Consider the following 23,580-nt stretch of genomic DNA (forward strand, 5'->3'; position numbering starts at 1 on the left):
AGGACCCACACTTCCACACTGGAAGTTCTCTATTGGAGTTTTTTTGTGGCACAGAGTTGCAGGATGTGTGTCATGAGCTGTGGAACCGGCAAGCTCCAGGAACTGCCTGTGAACAGAAAAAGGGTTTCTCCTTTTTTTGTGTTAATCTCTCCTTTTGGTAGCTCCAAGGCCAGGTTGGACAGGGCTTGGAGCAACCTGCTCTTGTGGAGGGTGTCCCTGCCTGTGGCAGGGGGTTGGAACTGGATAAGCTTGGAGGTCTCTTCAGCCCAAACCATTCTGTGATTCTATGGAAATGAGGTGTATTTTGGATCAGGAGGCATGGTCAGAGTTCCTGCTCTTCTCCTTTCCACATGTTGATACCAGCTGGGATAAGACTGGCTTTGGGGGGATTTAAGTGAGGGACTGAAGGCTTGTTTTGTGCCCAGCTAATGGTGTGTCATCCTCTCATGCTTTCACAGGCTTCCAGAGGGCTTCACGCAGCTTCGCAGCCTGGGCCACTTGGCCTTGAATGATGTGTCCCTGCAGAGCCTCCCCAATGACATTGGGAAGTGAGTATTCCCCTGTCTTCCTAACAGGGAGGAAGGCTGGGGTGGGGGTGCCGTCGAGGTGACACACACATAGGGGTGACACCCTAGCAGTGTCACTGTGCTCTTGGGATGGTGACATCAGCAGGATTTGGAGGGCAAGAGCCTACCACCGCAGTTAGAGGTTGCCACCCTGCTGCATGTGCTGTGTGAGCACCTCTGAACATGCCTTTTGCTCCAAGACAACCTTCTGTAGAAGGTTTTGCCCTGGTCTCAGCTGCTGCTGCTCTGCTGTGATGCATGGCACAGGCAGGAATGCATCCAGGCTTCCCAAGCTCCTGTCTCCCGTTGTTTTATGAGTTTGCCTCTTTCCAAACAGGAATGGTCTGTCCAGTGATGCTGAAATGATTTATGCTGCTCGCAAATGGCCAAGGCAAAGCCCATGTGGGGTTGTCTGTGGGGTGCAGTCCCTTCCCATGGGATCTGGCTCCTACACATGAAGGGTTTTACCTTTGTGGGCACAGTCCTGTGTGACACCACGTTTCCTTGTCCTGAGTCTGGGCAGTGTTGTGTCCCCATGGTGTTGCAGTAAGCTGTCACCTTCATCAGAAGCCATTTAAGGTCCTCCTTGGTTTTTGGTTTCCCCTGCCGGCTGCATCCATGTCTACACACTCATGTACATGCATCTATGCAGGCCAGGAGGGATGCTCCCAAGGGAAGGGATATAAACATCTCCATGTATCCCTGAAGCCTGTTCAGTGAATCTGGCTTCTCATTCCCTTTTCTCTTGCAGTTTGGCAAACCTGGTGACTCTGGAGCTGCGTGAGAACCTGCTAAAGACTCTCCCCACGTGAGTGTCTGTTTGGTGTCTTCAGGAGTCTCCTGCCTGATTGTTCTTACTGATTTCTCAGAGATTTGCTGGCTCCAGGACTTTGCCTGGGAGGGCTCAAGGCTTTGCGTAAATCAGCTACATCTTTTGGACTGGTGTAAACTGGGGAGAGGAGAGGGAGATGGTGCAGGGCTTAGAGCAGGGAAGGATATTCAGAGTCTGTACTCAGCTCTGTGTCAGGATCGATTTGGAATAGAGGTGGTTCCACAAGAAAGCTGCTGGAAATGGTGAGAACCATTTTTCCTGGAGAGGTGGAGCAGATGATGGATTCTTTTGGAAAAAGAGAGAATGATGTGGGCACAGGAGGACCTCTGTTCACAGTGAAGTTCATTTGAAGAGTAGCAGAATGTGGCTGAAGATAATTCTTGTTTCCAACGTCTCTGTTTTCCTGGTTATCCCATCTAATTGTTCTGGGTGAACAGTGTGGGAATGGTTGGGATAACAGGCTTCCTGCACCAGGCAAAAGCTAAGGCAGCAAAGGAGAAGAGGTAAGTGATGTTGAATGTTCCTGAGAGTTAGGGACAGGTGGATTCCTGGAGACGGTCTGGTTGGTACTGCTGATGCCATCAGGTAGACAGGGTGTGGAGAACTAAAGATTCTGTACGTTCATTCATCTCTGGTTTGGAGTCCATGAGAGCTCTTTGTTTTCTACTTACCTTAGCTCTATCAGCTTGTTTCTGCCTTCTTATCCATCCAACTGATGATTCCCAAGTCTTCTGGGAAGATATGCTGGAAGGGATCTACCTGGCTTCTGTCTGAGCCAGCAGTGTGGGTTTGGGCACACATGGGTTACATCTGCTTGAGGAGTTCTGTGTCAGCTTTGACCCAGAGGAGAAGATGCTTCTTGAAAGGAGCTGAAAGAGCCTGCACTGGGCAGCTCCCAGGCACCACAGCTGGTGGTTACTCCATGGAGAGTCTTAATTCAAATTAACAATGTCATCTTGCCTCTAATGCCAAAGTCACTGGATCTTCTCTGCACAGAAGTTGTCAGCATTTACACCCTGTCACAGACCAGCTGAGATGGCCCCATGTGGAATATAGCCACAGGGAGGACATGAGAGCCAAAGCTCCTTCTGGCAGATGAGGCAAGCAGGGGAAGTTTGGGTCCTGGTGCTGGGACCCTCTGCTGTCTGCTGCACATGTTCTTTGTGTCCATACAGACAGGTACCACCATTGTGATACTGTCTATATAGGGAGGTGCAATAGCTACATCCAAAGTTGGGCTTTCAAATGGCAGTGAAGAAGGTCCCAAGCACTTTCCACCATCTAAGAACCAGCAGGAATCCAGAGTTTGAAATTCAATGTGTGACCAGCTCCATGAGGTTTCTGGGGAGCATTCTCATGCCCAGTGCTCCCTCATTTCCCTATGGATGCCTTCAGCAAGATGCTAGCAGCATAACAGGAGTTTTTCTCTAAGTCCAGGCATGACACTCCCCCTGCAGTGTAATTCCAGCTTCTTCCCATCTTTCTGCAGTTCGCCTTCCAAAAGTAGAAGGAAGATCTTGAAGGTCAAGGCAATTTTCATCAGATTTGTCAATCAAATACAAGACTGAAATCAGTGGCCAAAGAGATCTCAGTGGTGATCTCAGATCTACCCAGGGCTGAAGTTCTTGTGCGTAGTCTGGGTACAAATTGTGCCCAAGAATGGCTCTGAGCAAGCCCAAGTGATGTTATACAGAGATGGTGATGCTTTGAATTTTCAGGGTTACTGAGCCCAGGAAGGAGATGGGCTTTAGTACTGTGAATGTGTGAGTACAGATGCACCTTTTGATTGTTTTTGCTGTTGAGCTCCTTAAAAGATGCAGCTTGCAATGACCTTCATGTGTCAAAACTTGATTTAATTGGTTGATCTTCTGCTGTCAGTTGAATTTTCACAGTTCCTCTTGTCCAGCTGATCACCGCTCCTCCTCATCCCATGCAGAGCACACGATGTGTTCGCATGAGACAGTGGAGGGGGATCTCAGCTGAGGCATGTTGCAAGACCTTGTACATTGACATGGATTCCTTAGCTCCCTTGTCCCTGTTTTGAGAACTCAGACTGGGAAGGAACCATCAAAGCTGCTTCACCCTTCAGAAAAGTCAAAGAGCAGATGGACAGTCATGATGGGAAACTGCTGCACTGCTTTTGGTGATGCTTTTGAGAAGCCTTTGCTTGAGTTAATACAATAGCTCAAAATCCACCAATTCTAAAGTAAGAACTTGCTTTTCCTGCATAGCCCAAATGTTTTCATAGTTGGCTAGGCAGGATGGATCTCTTCCTGCTTTCTCACAGCGTGGAGATGTGCAGCTCAATTCCAGAGGAATACAGAGATTTTTGTTAGGAGAGTTCCTTCTGAAGAGAGTAAAGAGCAGACCCTCCCTGCTGGGTCAGAGCTGAGATGGCAGCTCTGCCCCGGTGTGAAGGGAGAGAAAGACCCCCTATTTGGGGAATGACAGTTGGTGGATAGGTCTGAGAGCTGCAGTTGGGTGAACCTGGGCCATGTCAGAAGTGAATCCTGGTTTTGTGGGGCCACAGGTTGCAGCTTTTCATATCACCAGGTCATAACGTTTTTGGATGCTCAGGGCACATCCAGGACCACCAGTGCTGATGGGCTTTGGCTCCTCTGCAGGCTTCTCACAGTATCTTGCCTAGTGAGCTGCTTCTCTGCACATCCTGACCTCTTCTCAGACATCATCATAGACATCATCATCATGCCAGCCTTGTCTTTCCCTTCAGCAGCATCAGCATCCCACTGGGGGAAACTGAGTCTGTTGGATTTGTCATTCCTGCCTCTCCCTGCAGCTGTGCTCCCCTGACTCCCCAAATACTGTCATCTGCTGATTCCTGTTACCTGTTAGTTGGTGCCCAGGTCCTCACCCTTGCTACAGAAACAGGCAGCAGTGTTAAGGTCTCTTGTCATCTGTCATGGTTTTGCTCAGAGTATTTTGTGGTGGGAAGGGGAGAAGGTAAATTGGTGACAGAAACTGGTGGCATTGGGACTGCTGGTGCTGCTCAGCCCAGTGCATGGTCTAGCTTGGGAAGTGTGCAGCTCCCCTAAACTGCCTGGCTCAGAGGAACAAGCTCAGGATTGTCCCTGGTTTAGGAGTTATTGCGCATAATGTAACGTGTGAGATGTGTATCCCAGATGCTAACCTTCATTCATTCTTTCTCTCCTCCTCTCTCTGCTCCCTGTGTCTTGCAGGTCTCTCTCCTTCCTTGTCAAGTTAGAACAGTTGGATCTTGGTGGCAATGACCTGGAAGTACTGGTAGGTGAGGGATGGTGGGGAGGGAATGTGGATGGTTGACTGGGGCAGAGCCCTGCACCGCAAGTGGGTTGTCATCTGCAGTGCAAAGAAACAGACCCACAGGTTGTTTGGAATGATCCCAATCTTCCCACTGTGGCCTTGTCATTGTTCTCATCATGTTCTCTTTGCGTTGGCCGTTGTGCCTGTCTTCACGCACAACTCCCTCTGCTCTTTCCAAACACTTTTTGCGTTGTCCCTTGTGCCTGTCTTCACGCACAACTCGCTCTGCTCTTTCCAAACACTTTTGCTCTGGGATGTAATCCCTGATGTTAAGCCTTGCCAAAGGCTCTTCTATTTTCCGGTGGGAATCCCTGGTTCTTAATGCTCTGGAATGCTTTCTGGCAGAAGTCCATCTAAATTGGGAGGCAAAGGAGCTTGTGCAGCTTGCTTGGGAGAACAGTTGTCTGGCACTTGAACCACACTCCAGTGGTGCCTTGACTCCAAACCCAAATGCTCATCAGTGTGTGGTGTTTGTGGAGTGATGCTGTGAACGTACATCCACATTGATGATGGTGCTGCTGGATCATGTGGAGTTGGCCAGTGTCACCCAAATGTTTGTTTTCATGCCTGAGAGGAGGAAGAGGAGAAAGATTCATCTGTTCACTAAAGCCAGAACTTCCAAACCCTGTTTCGTCTTGCCTGCTACCAGACAGTCCCTGCTGTTGCTTCCTTGTTTCCTCTTGGGACCTTCTTCAACCAGGGTGCTGTCCCAGACACACATGCTGCTGTGTTGTGGCACGCCAACATGCTTGCTCCATAGATCATCTGGGAAATGATTCTAGGAGGTGTGAGCACAGGAACAGTTGGCTTTCCAGAGGTGTGGGGTAGTTTGGTGCATCCCAGAGCCGCTTCTCCCCTATGGAAGGGACTGATGCCATCCCTGTCCTGCTCTCTTACAGCCAGATACCCTGGGAGCTCTACCCAACCTGCGTGAGCTCTGGCTGGACCGGAACCAGCTCTCAGCCCTGCCTCCAGTGAGTACCATTTCAGGCCCTTGAGCCACCCCTCTGCTCCATTCTCCAGTCGCCCCCTTGAGCCTCGGTGTCTCCTTTCTGCCCCCAGGAGCTGGGCAATCTCCGCCGCTTGGTCTGTCTGGATGTGTCAGAGAACAAGCTGGAGCAGTTGCCCAACGAGGTCAGTGGGCTGGTCGCCCTGACAGACTTGCTCCTGTCCCAGAACCTGCTGGAATGCATTCCAGATGGGATTGGTGAGTACTGCGGGATGAGAGCAGTGCAGGACTTCACTGCCCAGCACGGGGGCTTCAGGCAAGAGTATGTGTAACAGGGTGTTAGGGTGTGATGGACACAGTCACAATAGATGGGTGCAGAAGCAATAAGTGAGACACTGGCAAAGGGTGCCCAGGGCAGCTGTGGCTGCCCCATCCCTGGCACTGTCCAAGGCCAGGTTGGACGGGGCTTGGAGCAAGCTGCTCTAGTGAAAGGTGTCCCTGCCTGTGACAGGGGGTTGTGACTGGGTGATCTTAAGGTCCCTTCCAACCTAAACCATTCCATGTTTCTATGGTATGCTGAGCAGAACTCTACAGGATGAGTTCAGGTTCTTGATCTGCAATCATATGTAGGTGAACCTGTGAACAAGCCTGGTGGGGAGGAGAGATTGTGCCTGTGTTGTTAGGCTGGGTAACCGCCGATGTGAGGCATTTTGGCCAGATGGACATAGAACAGCATCCTTGTGTCTGTGGCATAGTTCACACCCAGCTTGTTGCCTTGGCCAGGTCAGCTGAAGCAGCTCTCCATCCTCAAGGTGGACCAGAATCGGCTGACAGAGGTGACAGAGTCAATTGGGGACTGTGAAAACTTGTCAGAACTCATCTTGACAGAGAACATGCTGAATGTAAGTACCCCAGCAGCACCCTGCATCCCCTGTGCTGCTCAGGGTAGCCACATGCCAGGGATCTTCTCCCATCTTCTGAGCTGCATTTCTGAGGTGCTCCAGCTTCTCTGCTGCAGAGCTCCACCCAGCTCACAGGCCCTGAGAAGATCCTGGTGGAAACTGCTTTCTCCCACTGTCTTCCTGAAAATCTCTCCAGGATAGCTGGGCTGCTGCTCTAGGATGAGCAGTCCTGAGGCCCATCCAATCCAATGGAGCAGGACTACATCCAAAGCTGCCTTTGGCAGTGGAATAGTGCAATTTAAAATGGTCCTGCCCCAAAATGCTTGTGGTCTGACAGTTAAAATGCAAGTGCTGGTAATGGGCAAATGAACATCCTTCTAGTGGAAGGTGCCCCCGCCCATGGCAGGGGGTTGAAACTGGATTATCTTAAGGTCCTTTTGAGTCCTTTTGAGTCCTTTCCGACCCAAATGATTCATGACTCATTCTATGATTCTAATAGGAGAAAAGTCCTGACCAGTGGAGTTCTGGGTGTGCTGTGTGAGGAGAAGAGTTGGCATTTCACAGTCTGAGAACCTGAGGGAGAATCTGCCCCACACTGTAATGAGAACTTGTATTGAAAATGTGTTTGTTAGGACAGAAGGCAGCTTTTTTCCACAGGTAGAGGGTTCTGTGCCTTTCTAACAGTGGTGAGGCACTGGCACAGGGTGCCCAGAGGAGCTGTGGCTGCCCCATCCCTGACAGCGTTCAAGGCCAGGCTGGACACAGGGGCTTGGAGCAACCTCCTGTAGTGGAAGGTGTCCCTGCCTGTGGCAGGGGTTGGAGCTGGAGGAGCTTTAAGGTCCCTTCAACCTAAATTCCATGTTTGATTCTGTGATACCTTTATTCTGCTGCTCCTCCCTTTTGCAACCACCAAGTCCTCTCGTCCCCAGGCCCTACCGAAGTCCCTGGGCAAGCTGGCCAAGCTGACAAACCTGAACGTGGACCGGAACCGGCTGACGTCTCTTCCGTCTGAGATCGGAGGTTGTGCCAACCTGAACGTGCTGTCCTTGCGGGACAACCGCCTGGCCCTCCTGCCCCCAGAGCTTGCCAACACCACCGAGCTTCATGTCCTGGACGTGGCTGGGAACAGGTCAGCAGCAGGCTTCTGGGCATCTTCCTTCGCTGGCTACTGCAAAGGAGCAGCGTGGGCTGGGCCCTGGTGTGTTTTGGGATCTGTGATGCTCCCAGAATCCATGGTTTGGAGAAGGCCAGCCTGGCTGCTGGATCTTGGAAAGAGGGCATCTGGCTCTGAAGCTTTGCGTCTTAAGCCCTTCTGCACATTACTTGAACACAGGGCAGAACGGATGCAGAAGTGTGGGAACATTTTGCCACATGTGAAATAAAGAACAGGGGAGGTCCTTGGTCCAGTGTGTTGCTTCCTGCAGATGCTGCAGTTTCATGTCATCAGTCCTCAGGTGATTAATGCCAAAGCCTGTTCATGATGCACACCACCAAGGTGTGCAGATATCTGTGATCTGTTCTGCAGGATGCTGCAGGTTTTAGCTGTGGTTCTGTTAGCTGAGGCTGGTGGTGTTTATAGCAGTTGGAAGCTCACCAGAGCTTCTGTGTGGAACACTGTGTCCAGGTCCCTGAAACCATTATTTTTATTGTCTTCAAACCCCTCTCCAAAGTTCAGTTTTCACTCTGTTGATGGGAGTTGTCCTCTGTTAAACACTGCCGAGGGTGGGCTGCTGAACCAATGCAGCACGAGCTGCTTCGATGTCTGTAACAGTGAGGGACCCTGTGGTGGTGTGGCTCCTGCAGTGCAGATGGGGCAGCCTGAAGCTAAGCTGAAGTTCAGCTGAAGTTTAACCAGCAAGTTCCTCCCTCCTGTTGCAGACTGCAGAACCTCCCGTTTGCGCTGACAAATCTGAACCTGAAAGCCCTGTGGTTGGCAGAGAACCAGTCCCAGCCTATGCTGAAATTCCAGACGGAGGATGATGAGAAGACAGGAGAAAAGGTTCTCACATGTTACCTGCTTCCCCAGCAGCCCTCTCCCAGCCTAGGTAAGAGAGCACGTCATGAAGGGTGTCTGCAGGTCTGTGTACTTGGGCAGTGCTGTAGGGAAGAGGCCATGAACTGTCCTCTCTGTGCTCCATTCCTGTGATACCAGTAGCAGACTGAGTGGCTGGTGGCCACTTTCCAAGGCGGAGGTAGTTCAAAGTGAGAAATTGCTTCTCTGCCAGGTGATAGACTGCAGCCTCGGCTTAAAGTCTTCTGCTTTGATCTATTGACCAAGTACTTGCTTGGCTGTAAGGTTTGCTTGCGGTCGTGATGATATTCTTGTGTCAGTAATTCTGGTTCATGCCTTAATCCTACCTGTTTCCTTAGTTCTTGGGTAAGGAGCGCTAGAGGTGAGCCATCTGGGTCCTTCTGTAGAGGCTGCTGTAGATCTGGTGGGAGATGTACAGGAGATGACGAGATCTGGAGGCTACATCCTTTTTCCTCAAGGCCTCTGTGCTTTGGTGCCGGGGTTGATATAACAGGATGGGTTGAGGACTGTCATTCACCCAAGCCCCCAGCCCTGCTCATTCAGAAAGGAGCTCCCACCGTGTTATCTTTCTCCCCAGAGAATCTTTTGCAGAACAGTGTGGATGAGAGCTGGACGGACACCAACTTAAACAGAGTCAGTGTGATTCAGTTCCTGGATGAACCCAAAGATGATGAAGAGGAGTCAGGAGCTGAGAGAAGGGTAAGAAGAGATTCTGGAGGCTTGTTTGTTCCCTGTGGAAGCACAGGCACAAGCTAAAGAAGCGCCTAAGAAGTGGAGGCATTGTGGTGTCCGTGTTTCACTCTTCACACATGTGCTGTGGTTTTTGCAGGGCAAAGAGCATTTGGTGCTCTGAGGAATTATGTGGGTATAAAAGAGAATTCCCTGAGAGCCACTTTTGTGCTGTTCCATGGGAGCTGAGCTGCAACTCCAGCCCTACCCATGGAGCATTTGGGTAGTCCAGAGATCCTGAGAGTTGGAGCAATGTCAGGACTGGATTTTACTTGACACCCTCATGGGGAAAAGTTGCCCAGCCAAACTCGAGCCAGGTGATCCAAGTGTGGAGCTGGATGCAAGCCCGTGCTGTGGGATATCCCATCACTAAAGTAGTTAAACACTGTAGACAGCCTCAAAAACTGAGGCAGATCTTTTTGCTGTAATTGCAGATGCAAAGGACAGGGTGAAAGTTCCAGTTTCCAGCAAGAACTCTCCTGGGTTCAATCTCCTGCAGGACTTTTTTCCCCTTTTCATCTTGCAGAGAGAGATTCTTGTTGAGTTCTGAATCCTTCTAATAAATGACATTTGCATCCGCCCTTGCAGCATCTGGCGTTGAGCTGGTGTTGGGAGGGTTTGTGAGTGGCTTTGATTGGCTTATTAATTTTAGAATACCGTTTTTCCGGACTCTCAGCCGAGATGGAGCCAGCATCACAAATTCCGGAGCAGGAGAATCATAGAATCATTGAATGCTTTGGATTGGAGAGGACCTTAAAGCTCCTCCAGTTCCAACCCCCTGTCACGGGCAGGGGCACCTTCCACTAGAGCAGGGTGCTCCAAGCCACATCCAACCTGGCCTTGGACACTGCCAGGGATGGGGTGGCCACAGCTTCTCTGGGCACCCTGTGCCAGTGCCTCAGCACCCCCTCACAGGGAAGAACTTCTGCCTAATGTTGTAACACCCAAGAGCAAGCTCCGAGCACTGTTCCCTGCCTCCATTCCTTTCCTCTCCCCAGCTGTAGCAGTGGAGAGCCGGAATCAGATCCTGCAATGTGACATTCAGGTCCTGTGCATCTGGGTTCTGACACTGATAAGATGTGGTTTGACGTGGCTCAGCCCTGAGCCCTCACTGAGCCTCCATGGTGCTTCCCTTGGCAGGGCCTGCAGCGCCGAGCAACCCCTCACCCCAGTGAGCTGAAGGTCATGAAGAAGGTGATGGAGGTGCGACGCAGTGAGGTGTGTGCTGCCAGGCCCGATGCCAACAGGAATTCCCCCAGCTCTGAGGTGAGGCGTGTTCCCTGACTGGAGAGCATGGAGTGGGCTGGGAGCATGCATGAGCTGGGCTGAAAGAACCTGCCTTGGGTGAGCATGGGTTTCCTGGAACCTAAGGGTTGGGAATCTGCCTTGTGTCAGCTGGGGACACTGGGACAGAGCGGGAAGCTAGGGACCAGGTGAGGAAGGCTAAGGCCCAATTAGAATTGAACTTGGCTAGGGATGTTAAGGATAATAGGAAGGGATTCTATAGGTATGTAGCAAATAAAAGACAGACTAGGGACAATGTAGGCCCCCTTCGGAAGATACCTGGAAAACTGGCTACCCTGGATTTGGAGAAGGCTGAGGTTCTTAATGACTTCTTTGCCTCAGTCTTCACTTGCAAAGTCTCTGACCGCACCACCCAAGTCTTGGAAGGCGAACGCAGGGACTGTGAGAATGAGGACCCTAGGCCCACTGTAGGAGAGGATCTGGTTCGAGACCATCTTAAAAACCTAAACGTACACAAGTCCATGGGACCTGACGAAATCCATCCGGGGGTCCTGAAGGAGCTGGCCAATGAACTTGCTAAGCCCCTGGCCATCATATTTGAAAAATCATGGCAGTCAGGTGAAGTTCCCGATGACTGGAAAAAGGGAAATATAACCCCCATTTTCAAGAAGGGGAAAATGGATGACCTGGGGAATTACAGACCAGTCAGTCTCTCCTCTGTGCCTGGCAAACTCTTGGAGCAGATTCTGCTGGAAGGCATGCTAAGGCACATGAAAAACAAGGAGCTGCTTGGTGACAGCCAGGATGGCTTCACTAAGGGGAAATCCTGCCTGACCAATTTGGTGGCCTTCTATGATGGGACCATGAAACTGATGGACAGGGGCAGAGCAGTTGACGTCATCTACCTGGACTTGTGCAAAGTGTTCGACACTGTCCCACACGACATCCTTGTCTCTAAATTGGAGAGACATCAATTTGATGAGTGGACCACTCGGTGGATAAAGAACTGGCTGGATGGCTGCACGCAAAGAGTTGTGGTCAATGGCTCGATGTCCGGCTGGAGACCAGTAATGAGTGGTGTCCCTCAGGGATCGGTGTTGGGACCGGTCTTGTTCAACACCTTTGTCGGTGACATGGACAGTGGGATTGAGTGTGCCCTCAGCAAGTTTGCTGATGACGCCAAGCTGTGTGGTTTGGTTGATACGCCGGAGGGAAGGGATGCCATCCAGAGGGACCTCGACATGCTTGTGAGGTGGGCTGATGCCAACCTGATGAAGTTTAACCATGCCAAGTGCAAGGTCCTACACCTGGGTTGGAGCAATGCCAGGCACAGCTATAGGTTGGGCAGAGAAGAGATTCAGAGCAGCCCTGCGGAGAAGGACTTGGTGGTGTTGGTCGATGAAAAAATGAACGTGAGCCGGCTTCAGTGTGCTTGCAGCCCAGAAAGCCAAAAATCAAACGGAGCGTGACCAGCAGGTCGAAGGAGGTGATCCTGCCCCTCTACTCTGCTCTCATGAGACCTCACTTGGAGTATTGTGTGCAGTTCTGGTGTCCTCAACATAAAAAGGACATGGAACTGTTGGAACAAGTCCAAAGGAGGGCCACGAGGATCATCAGGGGACTGGAGCACCTCCCGTATGGAGACAGGCTGAGAAAGTTGGGGCTGTTCAGCCTGGAGAAGAGAAGGCTGCGTGGAGACCTCATAGCAGCCTTCCAGTGTCTGAAGGGGGCCTACAAGGATGCTGGGGATGGACTCTTCATCAGGGACTGTAGTGACAGGACAAGGGGTAACGGGTTCAAACTGAAACAGGGGAAGTTTAGATTGGATCTAAGGAAGAAATTCTTTACTGAGAGAGTGGTGAGGCACTGGAATGGGTTGCCCAGGGAGGTTGTGAATGCTCCATCCTTGGCGGTGTTCAAGGCCATGTTGGACGAGGCCTTGGGTGACATGGTTTAGTGTGGGGTGTCCCTGCCCATGGCAGGGGGGTTGGAACTGGATGATCTCAAGGTCCTTTCCAACCCTAACTATTCTATGATTCTATGATTCTAAGACATGCCACCAGAGAACAGCATGAGGGGAGCTGTGAGCATTGGTACCTCTTCTGTCATAACACAGGGAGAGGAAAAGGTTATTCCAGTAAAGAATGGTGGGAATGGGGCGCATGGAGGAGGCATCTTGCTGCTCAGGTGGGATACTGAGAACAAATGCCTACATTGATGACGAGACAGGGGTGGACCTGGGTGAGGTGCTTGTCAGGGAAAGCAGTGGGCAGCCTGAAGGAGGATCTGGTTCTGTTGGTGCTGGATCATTCCCCACCTTGCGCGAGCCACATGACATTGCTCCATCTGCTGCTTTGGTTTTCATCTTGACCTTTACAACCGTCTTCCCAGGAGAAGAGGCTGAGCGCCCTGTCAAACCGCAGCGAGGATTCCCACCTTTCCAACAGCACCACCTCTGCTGACTGCCGGGGAGAGGAGCTGGGAGAGGACGGGGAGAGGAGCTGGCCAAATGGGCCGGACGTGAGGGACATGGAGAGGGAGGAGAGGCCCAGGGCTGAAGAGGAGCGTAAGGAAGCTGCTGGCCAAGAGGAGGAAGATGTGGAAGTGGAATACAATGAGGTAGGAGCCTAGGAATTCCAGCAGGTTCATGGTAAAAAACTGGAAAGACTTGAAGCCTCTGGGGGGGACCTTATCACTGACAGGAAGATGGAGCCAGGAGGGGGCTGGGCTCTGCTCCCAAGGAACAAGGGATGGGACAAGAGGAAATGGCCTCAACCTGCGCCTGGGAAAGTTTAGATGGAGATGAGGAACAATTACTTCTCCAATGGGTGCTCAGGCATTGGAACAGGCTGCCCAGGGTAGTGCTGAAGTCACCACCCCTGCAAGTGTTCATACACCGGGTAGACGAGGCCCTCAGTGCCATGGGTTAGTGGTGGCCTTGGCAGTCCTGGGGAGTGGTTGGACTTGATCTTAAAGGTCTTTTTCAACTTGGTTGATTCCATGATTCAGTGATTCTATGAAAGTTTCAGATAAAATGGTAAATGGATGTACAGGTCTGGGCATTACTGGAGGCAAATAGTGGCTGTGAAAGCCAAGTGCAGACAGATTCAGGCAGCCTTTGGGAGCTGGGTCTGTGAGAGAATAGAAGGGACGGTGTGGCAGCCAGACAGGGAATATGGGAAAATCAGGGATTCGGGTTTGAGTGCCCTCAGTCCCTGGAGCTGGCAGAAGATGTGTCTGGGTGAAGGAGACAGGAAAAAGGCGACTGGAGAAATGCCATCCTGCGTGTCCTGCAGCACAGGAGCAGCAGCGCTGGCTTCCCTGCGTTGGTGAGGGGGACAGCAGGTTCTGCTCTGCCTCCAGGTATATCCATTGCTTGAGGTTCACAACCTTTCTGGGACTTTGCCATTGTAGCCCACTGTACATTTTGCTGAGGACACACTGATACGGAGTGAGGATGAGGATGAAGATGAAGAGCGACCATTTCCAGTGGAGAAACAGAGGCTCATCCGCAAGGACACACCCCATTATAAGAAACACTTTAAGATCACTAAATTGCCCAAGCCAGAGGCAGTGGTGGCACTGCTCCAGGGGCTGAGCACTGATGGAGTCCCCAGAGAGGAAGAGGAGTTGGGAGGCTGCAATAACAACACGGAGCCTGAGGATCCAGAGGAAGCCTGGGATGAGGATGACAGGAAGAATGGAGTTTTATCTGCTCAGCCACCAGTGAAGGTAAGGCCTTGTGGGGAGGGGGTAGCTCAGAGGGGTGGCAGACCTTCCTTCTACTCTGAACTTCCAACCAGGTTGATGTGGTACCATTGGAAACATTGGCAGGAGGCTCCAGCCCTTCAGGACACACATGCAGAGGGATCTGGGGCTCAATGGCTGTCCAAGAGCTGTGCCATGTTGCTCCTGCCTGACTCCTTGCACTGTACCCAGATTCTTGCATCCTCCCGATTATGTGTGGTGTGTTCTGTGCTGCAAGATCAGTTCCTGTGTCCCATCCCTGACAGGTCCTTCCATTCCTTTCAGTCTCCTCCTCACTTGCTGGTTGTTGTACCTCATCTGCAGCAGGATGAGCTTTATTCCTGGTGGGTCTAATCTCAAGCTGATGTTGAGGCTGCTTACACTTGTGCTGACAGGAGCGGGTGGGGAAAGCAAACAGGAGAGAGCTGGCTCCAGATGCAGCCTGATGAAGGGTGTGCTGGGCTTAGGAGAACTTGTGCTCTGGAGTTTTGCCATTGCCATAGACCACAATGGGCCTCTCTGATTATGCTGGGGGCTGATGAGATGGGAAGCCCTTGGTTCTACTCAGCTGAATCACCATGTTTGGTCAAGGGGACACAGAGATTCTTACCTGAGGAAGATCCTCACAGTGGAACAGGAATATTCTGATGAGGGACCCTGCATGAGGTTAGAGCAGTGCTGACTGAAGCTGGGGTGATGGTTCTGGGAGGTGTATTTGGCAGGCAGGGATTAGATGTGGCTGAATCCCCATCACAGTCTGACACCAGCAAATCTCATGGGTGAGATGTGGGTCTCTGAACTGGTGAAAGGTGCTGGAGTGAAATCTGTTACTCTGTTACTTCACGCTACAGGCTCTGGGGTCATTTCCACACCACGCTGGAGTTCAGGCTGCTCAGAGGAAGGTTCTTGTGCTCATGTTTGCTTTGGAGCCTTTCTGTCAGTGGCTGCTTGCCCTGTTGTGTCCGAGCTGATACAGCTCATCCTGTGCTCCCTGAGGATGAGGCTTTAGTCTCCTTACTGCCTGTGAAGTTCTTCAGAACAGAAGGGAGTTGCTGCTGCTTGTAAGACTGCGTGAGGCCATCCCAAGCCCCTTCATCCCAGACCTGCCATGCTTGGAAATGCCCTCACCCGAAAAACTACTTCCAGTCAGGGCCTCCAAGCTGCAGATGCACTGACTGACCCACTGGCAAAGCCTGTACCAGAGTTACCTTTGTTATCAGCCTAGAAAGCACAGTTCTCCTCGTGGGGCTGGGTCGCTGCCTGCTCCGTGAAGGATTTATTAGCTTGCCTCTTGAGCCGTCCTCCAGGAGTGGGAACGTGGGGAGCAATGTCTCGGTGCAATGGAGTTTGAAGAGGTGCTGCATTCATGGAAGGAGGAGGTAGGACAGGGTGCGCAGGAGGCTGAATCCTTAAACCAGAGGGTGTTTTGCAAAGACAATGGCTTTTCCAGAGAAGTTCCAAGGTTTGTGTGTTTGGAAGCACTGGCAGGATGCACTGTTCCACCAGCAAGGCTCTTCCCTTTGCAGGAGGGACCATGCAGTTTCATTTGAGATTGCTTCATTCCTGTGCAGCAGCTGGATGGCACCAGAGGTCCCTCTCTGCTTTCTCCCATGTTTATTCCTTCCTCCTTCACTGAATGACTTGGTCCTGGTGGGTTAAGATCAGCTTGTGTGGTGGTGGCCACAGCCTCAGAGGGTGGCACCCTGTGAGCCCGGCAGCCCTCGCTGGCGCTTGCTGGGACAGGAGCGGTGTGAGTGGGGTGCTCTGGTGCTGCGTGGTGTGTGTCTGTTGGGTGGTGGTGGTCGTGGTGGAGGGTTTGGTTTATGCTCCACTAATCCGCATGCCTCTTTGCTGGTTCCTGTCCTAACAGGGGGTGTCGTTTGATCAAGCCAATAATCTGCTGATTGAACCTGCTCGCATTGAGGAGGAAGAGGTCTGTACCACTCCCACTGTTCTCTCTGCCAGAAATCACGCCGTCTGCTTGATTTGCTTCCCAGGCTCACCCGTTGTTGTAGGGGGACTCTGATCTCTCTGGGTCAAGTGGCTTCTGGACCTGGCTGATCACAAACACACAATGATTGTTTCCTCCCCTGCTTTCACCTCCTTTCCCTACTTTTCCATACCTGAGGTGAGAATGGCTGCTGCAGATCAGGAGTGAGAGGGAAGACATGTGAAAACAAACCCAAAGGGGCCAAGGTGGAAGGTTCAGTCCCTACTTACTGTGCACTGAGGAGAGAAAGGTGGAAGAGAATAAACAGATACATCTGGGAGTGGTGGGTAACCCTGAAGCCGAGAGGCCTCAGGAGTCTGCTGAGTGCTGTGTGTGTTCCTTTGGGAGAGGAAGGAGGATCTGACTCAGGACACTGCCACGGCATGAGGAAGATGGGCTGGAGCTAAGGATTTGTGCACCTCGTGCAGAGTCCCCTGTCGAATCCCCTCCAGTCCTCACATGCAGCACTTCAGGATGTCAGAAAGGGGCAGGTGGCACTGAGGGTCCATAAAGCTCCTGGCACACGGTGATCTGTGCCAGCGTCAGGTCCTGTGTCTCAGCTCGTCCTCTGACTGTGATCAACTCCCTGAGGTTGTTTCCAAGTGGGTTTGCCTGATCCTTTGGGCCAGGTTTTCTGCAGGCAGCATTCCAAGGAGCTCTGGTGGGCCCCAGAGCTGGCGGCACCAGACTCATATCTTACTTGAGTGCTGGCTGGTTGTCTCTCTGAACCTGGCTCTTGGCTACTCCCTTAGGTGTAAAATGGAGACTTTCAGTTTTGGAGCAAGGCTTTCCAGGAGGGAGATGAGAAATCCCCTTCCCTCCAGGTGAACACAAGCTGGCTGAAGTGTGCTCCCGTGTCAGTGTGTCCTGAGGATTTGTCCGTCTTGGCTCTAGGTCACTTGAAAACATATTGATACTTGCACTGTTTCTCTTGTGTGTTGCTCTTCTGTCACTCAGAGGTAACACTGAGTATAGGCAGGTGCTTCCTGATCCCACATCTGGGAAATCAGCACTCTTGGTCTTTTTTCCTAGCTGTCAGATGTCATGTTCCAGTTGCAGTGTTCTTGTTCCTTGAGGTGCTGTGTCCAGGAAACCTCAGTCTTGTACCAGGAAACAGCTCCCTGGCCCTGCCTTGCTCCTGCCCATGCTCTGACTGCATCTGATGGAAGTGCTGGAACTTTTCTGGGTGGCTGTGAGAGGCCCCATATTTGCTCTGTGGTCCCTCTAGTGCAGTCTCCTTTGTGCAGATCTGTTCCTTCAGTGTAAGGAGCAGCTCCCAGGGACAGGCATGGTAGAGACCCCCGACATGGGTGGTGGTGGCTGAAGTCACCCCAGAGCTCAGCTCAGTGCGTGGATTCAGTCAGGGACACTTTGTCAGCCCAGTACAAGAGGGACGTGGAGCTGCTGGAGTGAGGCCAGAGGAGGCCAAAGAACTGCTGCGAGGGCTGAAGCAGCTCTGCTCTGGAGCCAGGCTGAGAGAGCTGGGCTGGGGCAGCCTGGACAAGAGAAGGCTCCTTAAGGGGAGACCTTAGAGCAGCTCCAGTGCCTAAAGGGGCTGCAGAGAACCTGGAGAGGGGCTTTGGACAGGGGCCTGTAGGGACAGGCCAAGGGGAATGGCTTTAACTTGCCAGAGGGGAGGTTGAAATGAACTCTTAGGCAGAAGCTCTTCCCTGTGAGGGTGCTGAGGCACTGGCACAGGGTGCCCAGAGAAGCTGTGGCTGCCCCATCCCTGGCAGTGTTCAAGGCCAGGTTGGACACAGGGGTTTGGAGCAACCTGCTCTAGTGTGGCAGGGGGTTGGGACTGGATGAATTTTAAGGTCCCTTCCAACCCAAGCCAGTCTGGGATTCTCTGATTTTAGTGGGATCATGGTGGGATCTTCCAGGACTGCAGCTCATGTGAAAGATAAATTCTCCAGAACCATCAGTGAAAGCAAACTGTGGGACTCGGGCCAAGGGTGCACTGTGAGGTTGGGACACCTCAGTCATGGGCAGAGAGGTTCCCTTGTTGTCTTTCCTGGCATGTTGGTTGTGAAAGGCATGTCCCTGTCAGTGAATGGGTGGAGGACAACAGGGGAAATATTCAGGGCCTTAAAGACTACTCGGCATCTGAGTAGAGAATTAGCTTGGGAAGTGACTGATCCCAGAAACAGCATCAACCTGCTGCTTCTGGGGATGAGTTCATGACCTTGAGAAGAAACCAATGGGCTCATGAAACTGAGCAAGACCATTGCAGAGTGGCGACCCTGGTATCCTTTGAGCAGCAGTTTAGGTTCATGATGCTGCTGTCACATTCCTTGTGTAATTTTATATAGCTCTTAGAGAGAAGAAACTACTGGTGGTGTTTTCTCTAAGCCTAAACCATCATCCAAGGGGTAACAAGGGGTAACAGGTTAAAACTTAAACAGGAGAAGTTTAGATTGGATATAAGGAGGAAGTTCTTTACTGTAAGGGTGGTGAGGCACTGGAATGGGTTGCCCAGGGAGGTTATGAATGCTCCATCCTTGGTGGTGTTCAAGGCCAGGTTGGATGAGGCCTTGGGTGGCATGGTTTAGTGTGGGGTGTCCCTGCCCATGGCAGGGGGGTTGGAACTGGATGATCTCAAGGTCCTTTCCAACCCTAACTATTCTATGATTCTATGATTCTAAAAGGAGCGTGACCAGCAGGTCGAAGGAGGTGATCCTGCCCCTCTACTCTGCTCTCGGGAGACCTCACTTAGAGTATTCTGTGCAGTTCTGGTGTCCTCAACATAAAAAGGACATGGAACTGTTGGAACAAGTCCAGAGGAGGCCACGAGGATGATCAGGGGACTGGAGCACCTCCTGTATGAAGACAGGCTGAGAAAGTTGGGGCTGTTCAGCCTGGAGAAGAGAAGGCTGCGTGGAGACCTCATAGCAGCCTTCCAGTATCTGAAGGGGGCCTACAAGGATGCTGGGGATGGACTCTTCATCAGGGACTGTAGTGACAGGACAAGGGGTAACGGGTTCAAACTTAAACAGGGGAAGTTTAGATTGGATCTAAGGAAGAAATTCTTTACTGAGAGGGTGGTGAGGCACTGGAATGGGTTGCCCAGGGAGGTTGTGAATGCTCCATCCTTGGTGGTGTTCAAGGCCAGGTTGGATGAGACCTTGGGTGACATGGTTTAGTGTGAGGTGTCCCTGCCCATGGCAGGGGGGTTGGAACTAGATGATCTCAAGGTCCTTTCCAACCCTAACTATTCTGTGATTCTATGATTCTAAGTTTTAAAGAAATAGACCAGAACGAGCTGCTCTGCAGCTGGAAGATGAGAATGGAAAGATGGTCCTGAGTTCTGTTTGATTGATGAATGCTCCTTTGTCTGCAGCAATGGCTCATGTGTATGCCCAGGTTAACCTGCAGAGCAGCTGAAAACAGGAGTCTTGAAGGGCTCTGCCTTGGCAAAGCTTGTGCTCACCAAGGAGCTTTGTAGGATTTTCTTCTCCTGTGATGCTTTTCGCCCAGGAGCACAAGGCTGTCCAGAATGGACATGCTGCAGCTTTTCCTCCCTAGGACAAAGCCAGGCAGGCCATAGATATTCCAAGTCCCTTCCCCTCCTTGCAAGAGGCTCAGCTTTGGAAGGTTGGGGCTGCCCTGCCATCATGAGCAGTCCTGTCATAGCAGCGATGCTGGAGCAACGTGGTTGTGTTGTGTACTGGATGAGAGCACAATTTCTTCAGGACAGTGTCAGAGTCAGAAGTCTTACGAAGTGAATTTGATTTTCCCACGATGTGACCTGTAGGTGTTAAGCCCTGGAAAGGTCAATAAACCTCTCTCAACCTCACGTCGCCTGTATCTGCTCAGCTGGCTTGTCTGAAATATACCTTCTGGCAGAGCAGAGTCCTTGCGAGGTCAAGGAAGGGTTAAACACTCTCCTTGCTCTCATTTACTTTTTTAAATGAATAAAATTCCCATTGAGCAAGGAAAACTCAGCCATATTTTCTGTTTGAATTTGTCTGGCTTTTAACTTAGGGCTATAGGAATAGTTTTGTGCCCTTTTCCTACTGGCTTGAGGGGCTCTGGTATTACTCTTTCTAATGTAATCCTCCAGCTTTGGAGGCGGGGATTGTAATCTCTTCTTGCAATGTCCAACTTCACATTCATGGCTGTTAAGGCACAGTTTGAATATGATTCACTTACAACATGAGAGAGCTACTTGTATGGTTGCTGCTTATTCATCAGCATCTATCACTCTGGGGCAGCTGCAAGTTTTATCTCATCAGGAGCTTTAAGGATGAAGTGGCAAACTGTGGAATGGTTTCTCATACAAATAAAGAATTATCTGCAGAGTTTCCTTTTCCCCTGCTTTGCTCTCTCAAATAGAGCAGAAAGCAATAGAGGAGTCTTCTAAACAGAGACAGAAGACGTGTTTAAACACAAACCTCCACTGTGACTCTGATGTTTGCTTTTGAAATAGCAACGAGCAAAGCATATAACAGGTATGGGTCTTGTAGAATCCTTGTCCTAAGCAGCAAAATAAATAGGCATTAAAATAACCCCTGCAGAAATTAATAGGGTTTGAGCTGTTGTCTGCCTTGAAAAACTGGTCATAGAATGTTTTGAGTTGGAAGGGAGCTTAAAGATCGTCTCCTTCCAACTGCCCAGTTTTGAACCCAGTTTGCAAGCTCACCAGTATTTTCTGGCTGTGTCCATAGAGGAGATAGATAAACTCCTAGAATGGTTTGGAGACCTTGTGCTGGATGACAATCCACAGCTTGGAGCTGCGCCTGAAACAAGGCAATGCTGGGGTGGAATGGTTCCCATTTCTGGAAGATGTGCTAATTTGGGAGCAATGGGCCTAATGTACAGCGAAAACAACAAGGATTATTTGGATAAATCCCAAAGTGAAGCCTCCTTCCACCACTAGCAGCAGCCTCAGGATCTCATGAGTCAGTCAAACGCTGTTGAACATAGATTGTTTCTCCTTTCACTGATGTGTATGCACATGCTCAGCCTCCTCCTACTGGGAGAACCCAAAGACTTCCCCAGGTTTCTACCCCACTTGCTTTCAGGCTGAACTTAGCTTTGTTAATTCATTGGTTTCATTATATTTATCTTGAAAACTCTTTCCTGCTGTCTGACCCTTTGTTTGTCCTTGGTACATTTTCATGGACATCAATCAGTCCTTCCAGCCTTTATCTTGGTAGAGGAAAGAAACCAAATGCTTCCAGTATTCTGTTGTCAGGAAGATTTCAGTTTCCTGTCTTTCTCACTGCCTTTCCATTCAGCTGTGCTGGTTGAATACAGGTTTATTGACAGTGGATAACATGACAGAGTTTATTCAGACTTTAGTTCACTAAATTCCATAGTTTTTCTTCCATTCATAAGTGGTACTTTCTGTTCATAGATGAGAATTCTCTTGAGCCACCTAGTTTTTGTTCCTGCATTCAATATCAAGGTCCTCAGTGAGTTCTGTTCTCCAGACTGTTGGTGTACTTAAAGGTCTGTGTGCTTTAAAACAGGTGATGTCAGGTTTGGTGCAGGAATTCCCATTTATCTCCCTGTCACCTTGGACAAATGCTGCCTGCCCTTAGAGTAGAGTTGAGTCCTAGTTCAGAACTATTCTATAGTCAGACTGATGCAAAGCGAATGACTGTATCAGTGCTTTTACCACACAAAAAGAATCAGTGAGAACAGGAATAAGAATTCTTCATTGCTGAAGAGAGGAAGTAACACAGCGTGTTTCAGTGTCGCCCATTCCAGCTGAATCCACAGGACTGCTAAGGCACATGAAAAACAGCAAGGTGGTTGGTGACAGCCAGCATGGCTTCACTAAGGGAAAATCCTGCCTGACCAATTTGGTGGCCTTCTATGATGGGGCTACGGAACTGACGGACAGGGGCAGAGCAGTTGACATCATCTCCCTGGACTTGTGCAAAGCGTTCGACACTGTCCCACACAACATCCTTGTCTCTAAATTGGAGAGACAGTTTGATAGATGGACCACTTGGTGGATAAAGAACTGGCTGTCTGGCCGCATGCAAAGAGTTGTGATCAATGGCTCGATGTCCGGCTGGAGACCGGTAACGAGTGGTGTCCCTCAGGGATCGGTGTTGGGACCGGTCTTGTTCAACATCTTTGTCGGTGACATGGACAGTGGGATTGAGTACGCCCTCAACAAGTTTGCCGATGACACCAAGCTGTGTGGTTTGGTTGATACGCCGGAGGGAAGGGATGCCATCCAGAGGGACCTCGACATGCTTGTGAGGTGGGCTGATGCCAACCTTATGAAGTTTAAACCATGCCAAGTGCAAGGGCCTGCACCTGGGTGGGAGCAATGCCAGGCACAACTACAGGCTGGGCAGAGAAGAGATTCAGAGCAGCCCTGTGGAGAAGGACTTGGGGGTGTTGGTCAATGAGAAAAGGAACATGAGCCGGCTTCAGTGTGTGCTCGCAGCCCAGAAAGCAACCGTATGCTGGGCTGCATCAAAAGGAGCGTGACCAGCAGGTCGAAGGAGGTCCAGCCTTTTGTGCCAGAGGGAACCTAAGTGAGATGATCTAGTGCCCGGACCAATACTGTCTTGAACCCCTCACTGGGGAGTTTGTTCCAGTGAATGATTGTTCTCAGTGTAAACACTTTTTCCTTATATTGAGATTAAATCATATCTCTATAGACACACACATATATAGATATAAATATTTGTATATATCATGAACAGGATTTGTATCTAGATGATCGTAGAATCACAGGTTTGCTTGGGTTGGAAGGTACCTTAAAGCTCATCCAGTTCCAACTCTTGCCACGGGCAGGGACACCTTCCACTAGAGCAGGTTGCTCCAAGCTCTGTCCAACCTGGCCTTGAACACTGCCAGGGATGGGGCAGCCACAGCTTCTCTGGGCACCCTGTGCCAGCGCCTCAGCACCCTCACAGGGAAGAGCTTCTGCCTAAGAGCTCATCTCAATCTCCCCTCTGGCAGGTTGAAGCCATTCCCCTTGGCCTGTCCCTACAGGCTCTTGTCCAAAGCCCCTCTCCAGGTTTCTTGTAGCCCCTTTAGGTACTAGGAGCTGCTCTGAGGTCTCCCCAGAGCCTTCTCTTCTCCGATGATAGCTACATATTCATATCTATATATATTCACATCAAGATTAATTGTATGTGTATGAGCCTATTTTTTATTTATGGTTCAAAAGTCTTTATACTTAATGTTCAAAAAATGCATCCTTCCTTCATCCTCACTGAGTGAAATGTTGGAATCTCCTTGGGGAAGGGGATCTGTAGGAGGACACCAGAGCAGGTAGCATTGAGGTTTTCTGGCCTGCCTGCTCTCAGTGTGCTGT

General features: G+C 50.7%; 1 protein-coding gene across 1 annotated transcript in view; it reads left to right on the forward strand.

Moving 5' to 3' along the window:
• Positions 1–23,580, forward strand: part of SCRIB (scribble planar cell polarity protein) — a 107,892-nt gene that overhangs the window by 16,445 nt on the left and 67,867 nt on the right. Inside the window, 13 exon segments of the mRNA XM_080610144.1 lie at positions 459–548; positions 1,318–1,374; positions 4,596–4,659; positions 5,598–5,672; positions 5,761–5,905; positions 6,431–6,549; positions 7,479–7,678; positions 8,428–8,594; positions 9,159–9,280; positions 10,451–10,576; positions 12,947–13,174; positions 13,970–14,287; positions 16,173–16,235. Coding sequence (XP_080466270.1) covers positions 459–548; positions 1,318–1,374; positions 4,596–4,659; positions 5,598–5,672; positions 5,761–5,905; positions 6,431–6,549; positions 7,479–7,678; positions 8,428–8,594; positions 9,159–9,280; positions 10,451–10,576; positions 12,947–13,174; positions 13,970–14,287; positions 16,173–16,235 — 1,774 coding nt within the window.

This window comes from Psittacula echo, assembly GCF_963264785.1.
Source record: "Psittacula echo genome assembly, chromosome: 2".
NCBI lineage: Eukaryota > Metazoa > Chordata > Aves > Psittaciformes > Psittacidae > Psittacula > Psittacula echo.